Source organism: Cimex lectularius, unplaced genomic scaffold, assembly GCF_000648675.2.
Source record: "Cimex lectularius strain Harlan isolate CLEC.00 unplaced genomic scaffold, Clec_2.1 scaffold140, whole genome shotgun sequence".
NCBI lineage: Eukaryota > Metazoa > Arthropoda > Insecta > Hemiptera > Cimicidae > Cimex > Cimex lectularius.
In genome coordinates, this window is record NW_019392728.1 from 855563 (window position 1) to 870463 (window position 14901).

The 14901-nt window shown below is 34.0% G+C and overlaps 1 protein-coding gene across 7 annotated transcripts in view; it reads right to left on the reverse strand.

Moving 5' to 3' along the window:
- The window catches only part of LOC106665170 (protein sprint), a 450469-nt gene that overhangs the window by 7448 nt on the left and 428120 nt on the right, over window positions 1-14901 (reverse strand). For 6 of the 7 annotated variants that reach the window (XM_014391409.2, XM_014391412.2, XM_024226765.1 and 3 more), the window contains 13 exons: window positions 12541-12732; window positions 12289-12476; window positions 11849-11940; window positions 11635-11778; window positions 11436-11573; window positions 11127-11252; window positions 9816-9985; window positions 9231-9746; window positions 8981-9172; window positions 8738-8918; window positions 8536-8680; window positions 8309-8474; window positions 8108-8243 (listed from right to left, as the gene is read on the reverse strand). In XM_014391409.2, the coding sequence (XP_014246895.1) occupies window positions 8108-8243; window positions 8309-8474; window positions 8536-8680; window positions 8738-8918; window positions 8981-9172; window positions 9231-9746; window positions 9816-9985; window positions 11127-11252; window positions 11436-11573; window positions 11635-11778; window positions 11849-11940; window positions 12289-12476; window positions 12541-12732 (2386 nt within the window). The remainder of the gene's footprint in view (window positions 1-8107; window positions 8244-8308; window positions 8475-8535; window positions 8681-8737; window positions 8919-8980; window positions 9173-9230; window positions 9747-9815; window positions 9986-11126; window positions 11253-11435; window positions 11574-11634; window positions 11779-11848; window positions 11941-12288; window positions 12477-12540; window positions 12733-14901) is intronic. The other variant, XM_014391411.2, reaches the window with a different exon arrangement.

Below are 14901 nucleotides of genomic sequence, written 5' to 3' on the forward strand. Positions count from 1 at the left end.
GCTGAAATTAATAATTAATAATTGGGAGGAAAGAAGTCAAAATCATTCAAAGTAGGTATGATGGAAACAGGATTGAGTTTACAAAAGATCTAGGCCAACTATCGAAAGTGGTTGGATTCAATTCAATTGAAATAAAAATCTAGGCACTTCAAAAAACGAAGTTGGAAAGTAGTAGTAATAAGAAAGAAAGTAGTAAGGAGTAAACGTGATTGAATTGAAAACAGATCTGGGCACTTCATAAAAGCCACTTGAAAACAGTTGAATTTAATTCGATTGGAATGAAGATCTAGACACTTCATAAAAAAAAATTAAAATTAAAAAAAAATATATATATCATCAAGACACTTCATAAAAGGCATTTGGAATCAGTTGAATTCGATTTGATTGGTATGAAGATCTAGGCGCTTCATAAAANGATTGGCATGAAGATCTAGGGACTTCATAAAAGCCACTTGAAAACAGTTGAATTTAACTCGATTGGAATGAGGATCTAAACACTTCATTAACAAACAAAAAAAAAAAAAAAAATCAAGACACTTTAAAAAGGCATTTGGAATCAGTTGAATTCGATTCGATTGGTATGAAGATCTAGACGCTTCATAAAAGGAAATTGGAATCATTCATTAAACTCGATTGTATTGAAAAAAAATCTAGGTATTTCTTAACGTCACTTCGAAACTGTTAAGTAAACTCCATTGGGTTGAAAAAACTTCTCAGCACTTCATAAAAGGCAGTAAGATAATAATAATAATAATAGCTTTATTAAAACAAAATTAAAACTTTTCGTTATATTAAAGAACAAAAGCATTATGGACATGGATCGTCCGATCCGTCTGCCAGAGGTTTACAAATATATATGCAGTTTAGAGAAGAGAGAGAGATAAGAAAAGAAAAAAGAGAAAAAATATACAAAAAATAAAATAAATTACAAAATTACAAAGTATACCTAAAAAAATGGAAAATACAACATAAATAACTAAACAAGCGAACTAGTATTCAAAATGAAGTCTATACCCAAAATTTTGATGGGTTAATAACACTTAAAAATTCACTAATTTCGTGGTCCGCTTGACCAATTAATATATTACAATTAATTAAGGTTTTTAGTTGAGATAAAGAGTCAATGGCACGAGCGGGATTCGAACCCACGATCTTCGGCTTGATACGCCGCTGCTCTACCACTTGAGCTAACGTGACCTCGATCCACTCGGTCACCAACTTCCCATCTCAACCGCACCTTTTGAATTTTGAAAAATGGCAAAAAGGAGGGAAAATTAAATTCTTAATTTTTAAAAATTAAATTCTTGAATCAATTCGTATCTGTAGTTTCAAGAATGCTTAGCATACCGAATCAAGCACCGAGAATTTGAGCCACTCAAGAACCGCAATAGCTCACTTCTTGGGTGAGTAAAACAACCAAGGCGTAAGAACCGAATCTCACCCAAAATCGAGCACTCTGCCAAAAAGTGAAACACAGTCTCAACGGAACGAGAATTGCATAGGGAGCATATACCCAAGTTACTATTCCACACAGGTGAATTTACATGTAAAACCTCACATCTCAGTTTAAATGCCCATCATAGTTCACGCAAGGAAAGACCGTCAAAATTAGGCTTCTGGAACTGAAACATGGGTGAAACTTCTAATTCCTTGTAGAGAAACAGGTATGCAGATGTTTGAACCCGTAATAAGCCATCTTCCCGATGCTGAGAGGCTATCGTGGAGAGGAGAGTCGAAAAATGAACCTGCCAACTACAGATGTTCTCAAGGGTCAATGAGAAGACTAGATGGTATTTACTAAAAAAAATTCCAATGAGCAAACCAATGGGAATTAATGGTACTTAATTATTTCCAGTGCTGTGATTCTTGAAAACCTTGTGTCCGAGGAAAGCATCACTTTTGTTATGAAAGAGAAATGAAGCTTAAGTGTATAAACAAACACCAATTCAGTTGCTGTTTCCAAATACAGAATATAGTTTGGGGTACCCAAGGGCAACGTGAATAATTTACTTACGTTGCAATTTTTCTGTTGCTTCAAACCTTTGATCCAAACCTGAGAGACAGAATTAAACACACTAAATTTTGCTTTAATAGGGACATATTCTTGCGCAATAATAGTGGACCAGGTTCTGTTTATAGCCATTTCCGCTGACGTCTTCCTTGATGAATGTTTCGCCCAAGAAAGTTAAGGGGTAAATATTACTCCTAAATATTTGTTTTCTTTTACCACCTCTATACGTTCAACCTTGAAGTAAAAGGTCTGAGGCGCTAAGCCTACCACCCTTTCTGATCTGAATTTTTGTAAGTTAACTGACAGATTCCATTGTTCACAATAGGCATCAAACATTTGTAATATTCCTCTTAAGCTCCGAAGAAGTCTCTGCCAAAATAGCTATGTTATCCGCATACATTAACATTTTAATAACTCAACAATTCATGCGAATTCCACATCCAAGAACCTGGGGGCATTAAAAAAACAGCGCGAATAATAAAGGGCTTAGCACGCAACCTTGTCGCACACCAGACTGTACCCTAACCAACTCGGACACTCCATTCTGGCCACGTACACAAGAAGTGGCTGCCAAAAACAAAGACTTAAGGATATTCACAACTTTAAAAGAGAAACCCAGATTGCAGTTTTAAAATTAGGCCTCTACGATCAACTGTATCAAAAGCAGCTGTTAAATCGACAAAAAGCAGTAAGAAACAGTTGACAACATTTTAATTAAGTTAACAAAAAAGCTAAGCCATCTATAATAGGTAGTTTGAAATAGTTGTATTCAAATCAATTGAAATAAAAATCTACATCTTCATAAAAATAATTTTCATTGAAAACAGTTTAATAAACTTGATAGGATTGAAAAACAAATAAATCATTTCATAAAACGCAATTAGAACGTTGAATCCAACTGGATTGAATTAAAAAATAAATAAATAAATACCAAGGGAATGCGAAAAAGGCGATTGCAAACAGTTTACTTGGTTTGGTTAAAAAAACTTGAAAATTCTAAAAGATTAAGGTTTTTATATGAAAGTTAGGCCGGCAGTACTCGCTGTTTACGGTTCATCAGGCGCGATTTTGTAAAATTTGGAATCTAGTAAAAACAAAAATGCAATACATACCAATTGAATTTAAAAATATTCAAATTTTTTGTGTCTTTTAATCCTGATTAAGTGCAATTGAAAAACAAAAGATAAAAGTTTTATCTGTTATAAATTGGAATAATTTTTAACGAAAATTTACCCGTGTGAGCTTTTTGTCGAGGCAAATTGTATGTATATAAATAAATTCACGTGACCAGCTTTTCATATGTACGCATCGGCTATAAGTATAAACATTTGAAAATTTATCATAGCTCGATTAGCATGTTTGTCCGAACAATATTTATCAGCCGGGCAACCGAGACATTTTCCCATCAAGATAATGAAAAAAAGCATGATTGTTTCTGAAACGTTGTTTCATCATGCAATACCAAAATTGGTCAAAAATAAAACATTAACAAAATATTAAGCGGATAAAACGTATTTGTTCGATTTTCACATCGAAAATCTCACAAAGATTTACCACTGTTTCGTGGTTCATAAACCCAGATACATCAAGACCTTCAACTTTATCAATTTATACTTTCAACATGGACGAGAAAGTACGGTTGTGTGATTGAGTAATACGATAAATGTAATCAAAGATTCAATCTATTAATTTTATTTAAATAATCCAAGTAGCAATAAAAGGAGAAAAAATGGAAAATTATGTGGAAAAACTGAAATAATTTCTTTTAAAATTAAGTTAGGATTTAATTTCGTTTCCAATTGAGAACAAACATTTTCCGATTGTGTATTTAAAAGCTTTCTAAAAGTTTAACAATATGAATCGAGATCGTTTATTTATTTCACTTTTACATCCAAGCGGATGTTAAACGTCAGACTTATATAATGACTATAAAATAAACCCTTGGACATATCAATCAAGATCAATTTACACAGTAGATATCGTAAAACTTCATAACGACTATTTTATAATTCTCGCAGCAATATTTTATTTGCAACAACTTACAAGACGTCTGTATTTTGGACGACGAATATGATCAGGAAATGGTATTTATGGTAAGAATTTAACAGAGATTCATAGTTCATAAATTCAAAAACTTCAAGAAGAAATTTCACATTTACCACCGTTTCGTGGTTCATAAACCAGAGATTCAAAGAGGAAATCTCACAAAAATTTACCACCATTTCGTGGTGCATAAACCCAGATACTTCAAGGAGAATCCTCACAAAAATTTACCACCGTTTCGTGGTTCATAAACCAGAGATTCAAAGAGGAAATCTCACAAAAATTTACCATCATTTCGTGGTGCATAAACCCCTGATACTTCAAGGAGAATCCTCACAAAAATTTACCATCATTTTTTTAAAAGTAAATCAAAATTAGTATAAATGGAAGACGGTAAGATGATTATCGATCTTATTAAAGTAAATATTTTTTCTTTCTCTAACAAAATTTATCGGGAAAAATCAATTGCTACTCCTAGGAGATTGTGTTGGCGTAATAATAAAATGTCTTGTGTTTTAAGTTATCGCAATAATCAAGAAGCACAAAATCCAATTTGAATTACTAATTTATGACCAGTAGTTAGTTATAAGTTTCAAAAAATGAACCTTTTTGCGCATCGTTAAAAATTGCAAACAAATAATGATACACTTATCTCGTATGATCAATGATAAGCCGAAGTTTTATTATCTTACGACGCTGAAGGACCCACTAAAGAGTTTCACAGGACATTTCTGATCTTAATGGATCAGAAATCTTATCTTTTTGAATAAATCCAAAATGTTTCAATTCAGCCAAGTTTCCTGTTGTATGACCAAGATTTCTTTAATAATAAATTAACTTAAATAATTAATATATTTTCATGAGAACGTCGTACATTAAAATAGTTCCAATTTTGATCCGTTTTTCCTCATTTGTTCTCGACGTCCTGGGTTTACTGAAGACGTCTCTAGTTTGTATTGTGTGACGAAATATTTGTCTAGTAAATAAATAACACAACTAGACGTTACTATTTTCCAAATAGATAAGAAAATCGTCGCTACGACGTAGACAATTACGTTTCAGGCATTCATGAACCCAGAACTCATCAATGGAGGAAAATGCAACGAAACGATTTTTGTATAATGGAAAATCAAGACACCAAGGAAGAAGAAAATATGAATAATTAACTGAAATAGGTAATTTGGTCAATTAGACCGCTAAACATAAATGGATTTCTTAAGAAATGTTAATGGAAAATTTCTTTAATTATAATACTTTCAATGGCTGAAATTTGAAAATTTTTAACAGTCAATGGCCCATCAAATCAAATCAAATTTTCATTGCATTAAAATTTTACAATTATTTTAGCAAAACGTTACGCACTAAAACAATTACGAAATCAGTAATAAATTAAAAACATTTAAATATATAGTTGATAACATTTTTTAACATATTTTATAAACATATATTTTACTGTAATGCAATTGTCTAAAGAACCATTCATACAAGATATAAAAAATATTATATCATATTGAAAAACATACAAAACTCTAGTTTGAGGTAATCCTTAATCTTCCTCTCAAGCATTTTTGAGTGTAAACAAAACAATTATATTGATAAGGAAATTATTGTAAAATTTAAACGCCCAATAATTAAGAATGTTACATGAATTAATTCACTAATTTCGTGGTCCGCTTGACCAATTAATACATTACAATTAATTAAGGTTTTTGGTTGAGATGAAAAAAAGTCAATGGCACGAGCGGGATTCGAACCCACAACCTTCGGCTAGATCCGCCGCTGCTCTACTACCTGAGCTATCGTGACCTCGATCCACTCGGACATCAACTCCCCATCTCAACCCCATTCGGCGTATCTAGCCGAAGGTCGTGGGTTTGAATCCCTCTCGTGCCATTAACTTTTTTTCATCTCAACTAAAAACCTTAATTAATCGTTACATGAATCATTCAATCTCATCCTAGGGAGTATTATTAAGTATCCTTTCCCAGTATTTTAGTTATGCCCAACCTTTACATTACGTATTTACTTACTTAATGGGTCAGTAATAATTAAAAAATATAAACAAGGAAATTTGAGTTTTAAACCAACTTTTAAATGCATTTCGACAGTTGGCATCATACTTAATGGCTTTCTTTGCCTGGAGAAAATTAAATTAGATGAAGCTGTGTGACATAATTCATTATTTCACAGTTCATAAACCCAGAGAATCCAAAAAGAAATCTCAAAAAATTTACCATTATTTCCTATTTGAAACTCCAGGGACCATAAGAGGAAATCTCACTTAATTTCATCATCACTTCCTGGTTCATAAACCATGGCAGTTCAAGAAGAAATCTCACAAAAAATTTGCCATTTCGAGGTGCATCAACCAAAGAAATCTCACAACAAATTACCACCGTTCCATGGTTCATCAAAACCAGGGTTTACAAGAGGAAACCTCACAGAGATTGCCCATAAATACTTGGTTCACAAACACAGAGCTCCAAGGAAGAAATATCACAAAAATTCACCATCATTTCATAGTCCCTATACACAGCGACTTCAAGAAGAAATATTACAAAATTCACCATCATTTTATGGTTCACAAAACCAGAGATTCCAAGAAGAAATTTCATAAAAATTCGCCATCGTTTCTTGGTTCATAAAACCAAAGATTACAAGAGGAAAACTCACAGAGATGACCACAATTTCTTGTTTCCTACACAAAGTGACTTCAAGAAGATATATTACAAAAATTCACCATCACTTCATGATTTATAAACCCACAGATTATAAGAGAAAAACTCATAGAGAATACCACAATTTCTTGGTTCCTATATACAGTGACTTCAAGAAGAAATATTACAAAAATTCACCATCATTTTATGGTCCACAAACCCAGAGATTCCAAGAAGAAATATAAAAATTCACCATCATTTCATGGTCCCTATACACAGCGACTTCAAGAAGAAATATTAGAAAAATTCATCATCATTTTATGGTTGACAAACCCAGAGATTCAAAGAAGAAATTTCATAAAAATTCATCGTTTCTTGGTTCATAAAACCAGAGATTACAAGAGGAAAACTCACAGAGATTGACCACTATTTATTGCTACCTACACATAATGACTTCAAGAAGAAAAATTACAAAATTCACCATCATTTCGTGGTCCCTATACACAGCGACTTCAAGAAGAAATATTAGAAAAATTCACCATCATTTTATGGTTGACAAACCCAGAGATTCAAAGAAGAAATTTCATAAAAATTTACCATCGTTTCATGGTTCAAAAACCCAGAGATTCCAAAAAGAAATATCACAAAAATTCACTGTCATTTTATGGTTCACAAACCCAGAGATTCCAAAAAGAAATATCACAAGAATTTACTGACATTTTATGGTTCACAAACCCAGAGATTCCAAGAAGAAATATCATAAAAATTCACCATCATTTCATGGTTCATAAAACCAGAGATTTCAAGAAGAAACCTCACAGAGATTGGCCCCAATTTCTTGGTTCTTGTATACAGTGATTTCAAGAAGAAATATCACAAAATTCACCATCATTTCATGGTTCATAAACCCAAAGATTCCAAAAAGAAATATCACAAGAATTTACTGTCATTTCATGGTTCACAAATCCAGAGATTCCAAGATGAAATATCACAAAAATTCACCATCACTTCATGATTTATGAACCCACAGATTCCAAGTTGAAATATCACAAAAATTCCCCATCATTGTATGATTAATAAACCCAGAGATTCTAAGACGAAATATCACAAAAATTCACGATCATTCCATGATTCATAAAACCCGAGATTACATGAGGAAACCAATAGCAGTATACCAATAACAAAATTATTAAAAAAAGAATGTAAAAATAGAATTATAAACATAAAAATTAAATTCTATACCAAGAAAGACTTACAATACATATCAGACACAAGCCAACCACAAAAAATGGCAAAATGTTGGAAACAAATCCAACAAACTCAGTGAAAATAGACAGACCAGGATGAACTGAAATGATCAAACTATAGATAATTATAATAATTAAAAAACACTTACATAAAAATGGATCAAGGCGTTCCTTGAAGCTTTTTGTCCTGACTATGTTAACTCTTTCTTCTCCCCTTTGCCAATCATCACCTCTCTCCAAAAGGGTTTCCCACCTTGAACTGTCCCAAGGCTCGGAGAAAATTGTCTGAAATTTCAGACATGTTAGGAAAAAAAAATATATTAAATGTTTTTTAAAAGAAATGAACAAACCTGTGTATCATCATCACTGATGTGAGATTGGGTTGAAGCACCATTTTGTTGATTTGTGACATTATCATAAGCACTAACTCGAGAGCCACTGTTCCCTGATGAATCAGACTTGGCAGGGTCGTTACGCATCGCTAAAAGCTCTGTCTGAAGCCTCAACTCCGGACATCTATAAAATTTTTTTAAAATTTTTATTTGCTTGTTCAATTTATATTCACTTTAGGGTTTACCGTTCAGCTATAAGTTCTTGAATACTGATTCCTTTAGCACAAGGACTTTCATTATCCTGTTGTTCCAAAGAAGGGAATTTTCTATCTAATCCTTCTTCAGGGCTAGTGATGTCTTCTTGCTCTGAACCCGGATCTTCTTCATTTCCTAAAAAAACATAATGTTAGCTGAGGAATGCAACTAGTATAACAATAGTGATAGTACCTATGAATTCCCAGCTAGAATCTACAGCCCAGGAGTTCTCAGGAAGTGATTTTCCTTGAAATCTTTTCGAAATTTTAGGTTTTCCTTTACCTCTTTCCAAAATACCTATTCTCCTTCCAAGCCTTCTAGGACCAACTAAATTATCTACTGAAGATGAAAGACCAGTTAATGAAAGCTCCTCCTAGAAGAAAAAAAGTTTTAGTCTTGTATAAGATTTAAAATGTGAAAATGTCTTGTAATTACTTTAGAGTCTATCCTTTCTAAAATCCCTGGTGGTGCGTTAGAAGGCCATTGGAGAAGAGTTGCCGGGTCAGAATGTCTATTGCTTCTATGTACATTTCGATTCCTTCGCCTTGCTACTTCAAGTGCTGCTGTTTTGATGGCATCCGCAGGCTCACAATAAAATGGCGACGATTGTTTATTATTGCTTGGGGCCTGTTAAAATTGTTATTAGAAAAAAATATTTTTTGTCAATAAATAATAGATAACTTACAGTTTCAGTAGGTGTTTGGGGCTCTGATGGTGTGATGGGACTCGGATGTGGTGTGGAGGGAGCTGCGTTAAGGCTAGGCCTAGGCGCAGGGCAAGGTGGGATTCTGTCTAGTATATCAGGAACTTTTCTCACACCCTCATCAGGAGACATAAAAGGGCTAGATCTCGGTTTGAATGTGGTCATAGATTCTGGTCCCCAGATGTCCTCATAGTCGCTGACTTTGTCAGCGACGGAACTTCGGTAGTAGACAGTCGGAGATTCCAAAATATCAGATTCCTGATAATGCCTGGATTCTTTATGCCTTTTGCTTCTCCTGTGAGCTGGTTTTGAATCCGAAATCGGTGACATAAGAGAACTTTTCGTCTCGGAACCGGTCGGAGAGAAAACATTTCCAGGCAGAGGGTCTGAAACTGGTGACTTTATATTTGAGGTTTTGTTCGATTCTAGGGTCGCTGTTCCACTTGCCAAAGATGGCAAGCTCTCGCTATCACATAATGATGCTTGCTTTGAAGAATTCTATACCAAAACAGAAAAAGAATAAATAGACGGTCAAAACTAAAAACAGAAAAACAGATTGATAGTTACATCAAGCGGTAGCGGAGGAGAAGAAGTAGATGTTTCTCTCATGGAAAATGTTACAGTAGTTGTTACTGTGAAGTTTGGGGCTGGTTTAGACCATCTCGGAGGTGGTGGAGGAGGTGTTTTTGTGGGCACTACCCCTAGGGATGTTGGTGGGCTTGAAACTGATTTACAATCTGAAAATTAACGTGAGCCTCTTTACTTTTTATTTGTTTGAATAGAAAACGCAATCGCAAGCATCCAACAATTTCTGTACCTTATGCAAATAGCCAAAAGTACATGCCAAAAAATAAATAAAGAAAATAAAGAAAAAACAAAGAAAAAAAACATGCTTTTCTCTTGAAATTATATGAACCATTAAAAATGAAATATCTGAGATATAAATGTAAGTAAAATGCATTTAATGAGAATAGGAAAAGGGAATACACTTCAATATAATTTACAATATTAGTATCAAATACACTTCAATCAGCAGATTACAATATTTATTATATTACAATTAATTAAGGTTTTTTAGTTGAGATAAAAACGTCAATGGCACGAGCGGGATTCGAACCCACGATCTTCAGCTAGATACGCCGCTGCTCTACCACTTGAGCTATCGTTACCTCGATCCACTCGGACACTAACTTCTCTTCTCAACTCAACCTTTTGAATTTTCCCTCCTTTTTGCCATTTTTCAAATGTCGTGTAATCGGATTGGATTCTCGACGACAAATGAAATGGCCACGGAGAGCTTTAGTGAAGTACACTTCATTTTAAATCATTAAATTCACTAATTTCGTGGTCCGCTTGACCAATTAATATATTACAATTATTACAATTTGAAAATTGGCAAAAAGGAGGGACAATTCAAAAGGTTGAATTGAGATGAGAAGTTAGTGTCCGAGTGGATCGAGGTCACAATAGCTCAAGTGGTAGAGCAGCGGCATATCTAGCCGAAGATCGTGGGTTCGAATCCCGCTCGTGCCATTGACGTTTTTATCTCAACTAAAAAACCTTAATTAATTGTAATATATTAATTGGTCAAGCGGACCACGAAATTAGTGAATTTATTATATTGTGCATTTTAAAAATATTACTGTGAGATCAAAATTAAACCTATTTACTTCATTTAACTATATATTTAGCTTATACTGGACTATGATATGGATTATATGGATTATGAAATTAATTTTTTACTTGCAATAAATTGCAAAATCACTGTTGCAATTAAGCCAATGATCAAGGCAATACAGTCACATGCAATGTCTTTGGGAATGCAATAGCTAGCTAAATGACGAAAATTGAAGATTATATATTAACGAGGAAACTTACTTGAATTGTTGTTAGCCGATGTGCTTATGAGATTAAGCGTGTTAGGAGGTGTTGGCCTGGGTGCTCGCAGTGAGGGTAAGGATGCATGTGCTACAGGAGATTCGCAACTGTTTGAATTTGGACTCCCTGCACCAATAGAACCAAAAAAGGCAGTGGTCAGTTTCAGTAGGAACAACAAAAGGGGGAACATTTTTTTTTATCAGTTTCCTATTTTTTATCAGCAGAAAAAAAATTACGCTGTTCCACTATCTTTTCTGTCGCAGTTTTTGTTGTTTTTTCAAGCATGCTTTTAAAAGGAATTGTACTCACCAACTGACTCATTCGGTGGGGAGCCTTTAAAGGTAGAAAGAAGACTGTTGAGCTGAGCTTGATCGTTAAGAGGGGTCAAGTTGAGGACAATTGGGTCCATTTCACCTGTCGGGCTTCTACCTGGGTTATTGTTATTACCTGTCAAACAAGAAAAATATTTAAATAAAGATCTAATTATCTTGATAAATGTAATATTTACCGCTGCCAAAGCTGCTCAGACTGCTTGCCTGGCTACTCGGAAGCGAACTGTTGAGACCTGTAGTCGACTCAGAAACCTGCTGGGTCTGGGGTTCCGGTGTTATTTGTATAGGTCTTGGATTAGCCATTGGGTATCCCCAGAATTCTTAAAGGGAAATTTTTAACATGTTAAAATTGTTTTAATTGCAAGTTCATGGGGTTACTTTTATAAATACCTTGACCTAGAAGTGCAAGGGAAGAGAGTTGCTGTCGGTTTTTGGCATCTCGGATAGCTCGAGGTAGGGTTAATTGAACAGGAAGTTCATCACTGAAAAATAACCATTGACTTTTCAAGAAAATTATTGCTATTTCTTAAATGTAATGCAATAAATTATTAAAAGAAACATTAAAGAAGACATATTGTAAGACTTCTTCTTGGGGCATGAGAGGTGATGTATCTGCAGTTTGGTCATTTCTGTTCAGTTTGGTCAACCTATCCTCGCTGTTTTGGACTGTGGACATCACAGAATATAGCGAGAAGTTGAAACCCATCTGACAGGCCAAAACGATCAGAAATGACATTCCTATGTTGTAAATGTTATTCATATATGTTTTTATTCAAGCTTTACAATTTTTGTGACAAAAGACAATAGTAATATTGAAATGTTGAAATTACCAGCATTGAGCATAATGTGCAATTAGATCTGGAATGTTTGGAAACTTGTTTTCACTACTTTCAAGGCTGAGTTGGTTGTCAGGTCCAGCTTGGATCAAATAGTGTTCTATGTAAGGTCCTTTCCCGACTGGCAGCCTAACTGATATCGCCATCGTCGAAGATTGTGAAGACTGCCTAACTACAAAATTCTTAAAAAAAAAAAAGAAAAGATTATATCGATTTCAATTAAAAATAAACATGCGAGATTATTACCCCTTCTTCCTTGCCCTGGAGGAGATGGAAAGCCCCGGCTCTCTGGATGTCGGGCAGGAACCATACCGGGTGGCTTCGGATGAGACGTTCCATGAGGCCGATGCCACATGGCGTCTCTTCCTCGCACACACTACCACTAGATTCACGGGATGATTCCTCACCGCTATCCTGCTCCTTGCACACTCCATCGACCTGAAAAAACAAAAACTATTATAAAAAACCCAGTAATAATGAAGTTTTTTAATTTGACCAGTTAAAAAAGTATTTAACAATGCAATGAATGCCAGATTTGTCAAAAAATAATGTAGAATGTGGTCAAAGGAAATATTCCTTGACTTTATAATTTTAAAATAAAGATGAATCTAGTTCTGTGATAGATCTTGGACCGATGAAATGCCAAATTTTTTTTTTCTCTCTAGCTGTCAGATTGTTTCTTACAATTAGTAACCATGATAAGTTCGTTAGTTATTACAATAATTTCAATATGAAATTATAAATTTAAACAATTAGGATAAAAACTACAGATTGGTATAAAAGATTAATAGAAAGCCCTTACAAAGGAAATATTTTATGTGCAGTGTTTAATGACTGTTAATTAGTGATCATTTAGAGATCGTGAGATGCGGTCTGATGTGACGTAGGTTTAGAAAAACATTTTCCAATGTTTCGATCTTTATTGAGATCATCTTCAGGGCCTGGGATATATAAACATTGTTTACATTCAATTAATTAAGGTTTTTGGTTGAGATGAAAAAAAGTCAATGGCACGAGCGGGATTCGAACCCACGATCTTCGGCTTGATACGCCGCTGCTTTACCACTTGAGCTATCGTGACCTCGGTCCACTCGGACACAAATGTCCTATCTCAACCTCACCTTTTGAATTTTCCCTCCTTTTTGCCATTTTTCAATTTTTTTCGTGGGTTCGAATCCCGCTCGTGCCATTGACTTTTTTTATCTCAACTTAAAACCTTAATTAATTTTATGATATTAATTGGTCAAGCGGACCACGAAACTAGTGAATTGAATTGTTTACATTATACAAATACATGTAGGATGTGGAAAAAATGAATTTCTATCAATGTATAAATTCATTTTTTCACATAGTACATGTATTTGTATAATATAAACAATGTTTTAAAAAATTTAGTCTTAAAGTAAAAAAAATAAAGCCCCAGTCCCTGAAGATGATCTAAATAAAGATCAAAACATTGGCACGATTAAGAAAATGTTTTTCTGAAACCAGACCACATCCCACGATCTCCAAATAATCAGGAAATATTTAATTTCTTTCTAATGAACTAGGATAAAGGTACAATAAATTAGTGTGGTGACAAATCATTCAGGAATGAAATGCAAAAATTTAATTTTCAGCTCCTGCCAGATTATTTCTCATAATTAGTCATTGGCTGTTAAGATAAGTTGGTTTTCAACTTCAACGTCAATCAGTGTTTTTTTAATTAATTAATTTTTTTATGGTCTTCAACCACTATAGGTTTTTAAATTTTCAAAAAATAAATTAATTTTAAGCCTTTACAAAGGATGTGGCAGTAAGGAAATAATTGTCTGAACTAACTTGTAAGGAATTGAATTCACTAGTTTTCGTGGTGACCAATTAATATCTTTCAATTAATTAACATTTTTAGTTAAGATAAAAAAAGTCAGTGTCACGAGCGGGATTCGAACCCACGACCTTCGGCTAGATACGCCGCTGCTCTACCACTTGAGCTATCATGACCACTCAAGTGGTAGAGCAGTGGCGTATCTAGCCGAAGATTGTGGGTTCGAATCCCGTTCGTGACACTGACTTTTTTATTTCAACTAAAATCCTTAATTAAATGTAAGGAATTGACTTGGTTTTTAGTATACATAAACTAGACATTCAGCCAAAAAAATTTTAAAAAGAACTTTAACTACTTTTATGATTGGCTCCTTGAAATTTCCCAAATAAATATGTATTCAGTTGTTATTTTGTATTAAAATCTTATATATCTCAACCTTATTGGCGTTGAAACTATTGCAGTGATGCATTTTTGTTCTGTGGTGTTTAACAATTTATTTTGAAGTGTCTTTTTCATTTGTACGTTGGCCAGGCTATGAAAACTCCGATTTAAAATAAGCTGTTGTCGTCGGTTTTAAAATTGTAACAACACCTGTAAATTCATGATGAAAAGTGAAAATATTCGGATCAAGAGATGGCCAAACTTATCAGTGTAACACAGATTCCCTAATAAAAATGTCACCATAAAAACCTCCGTTTTATGGAATATTCCAGCCACACAAACCGTCCCCTTTTTGGATTGCAGGACCCCCTTTCAATTTTTTTATTACAACATGTAACTTTTAATTCCCCTATCTACTC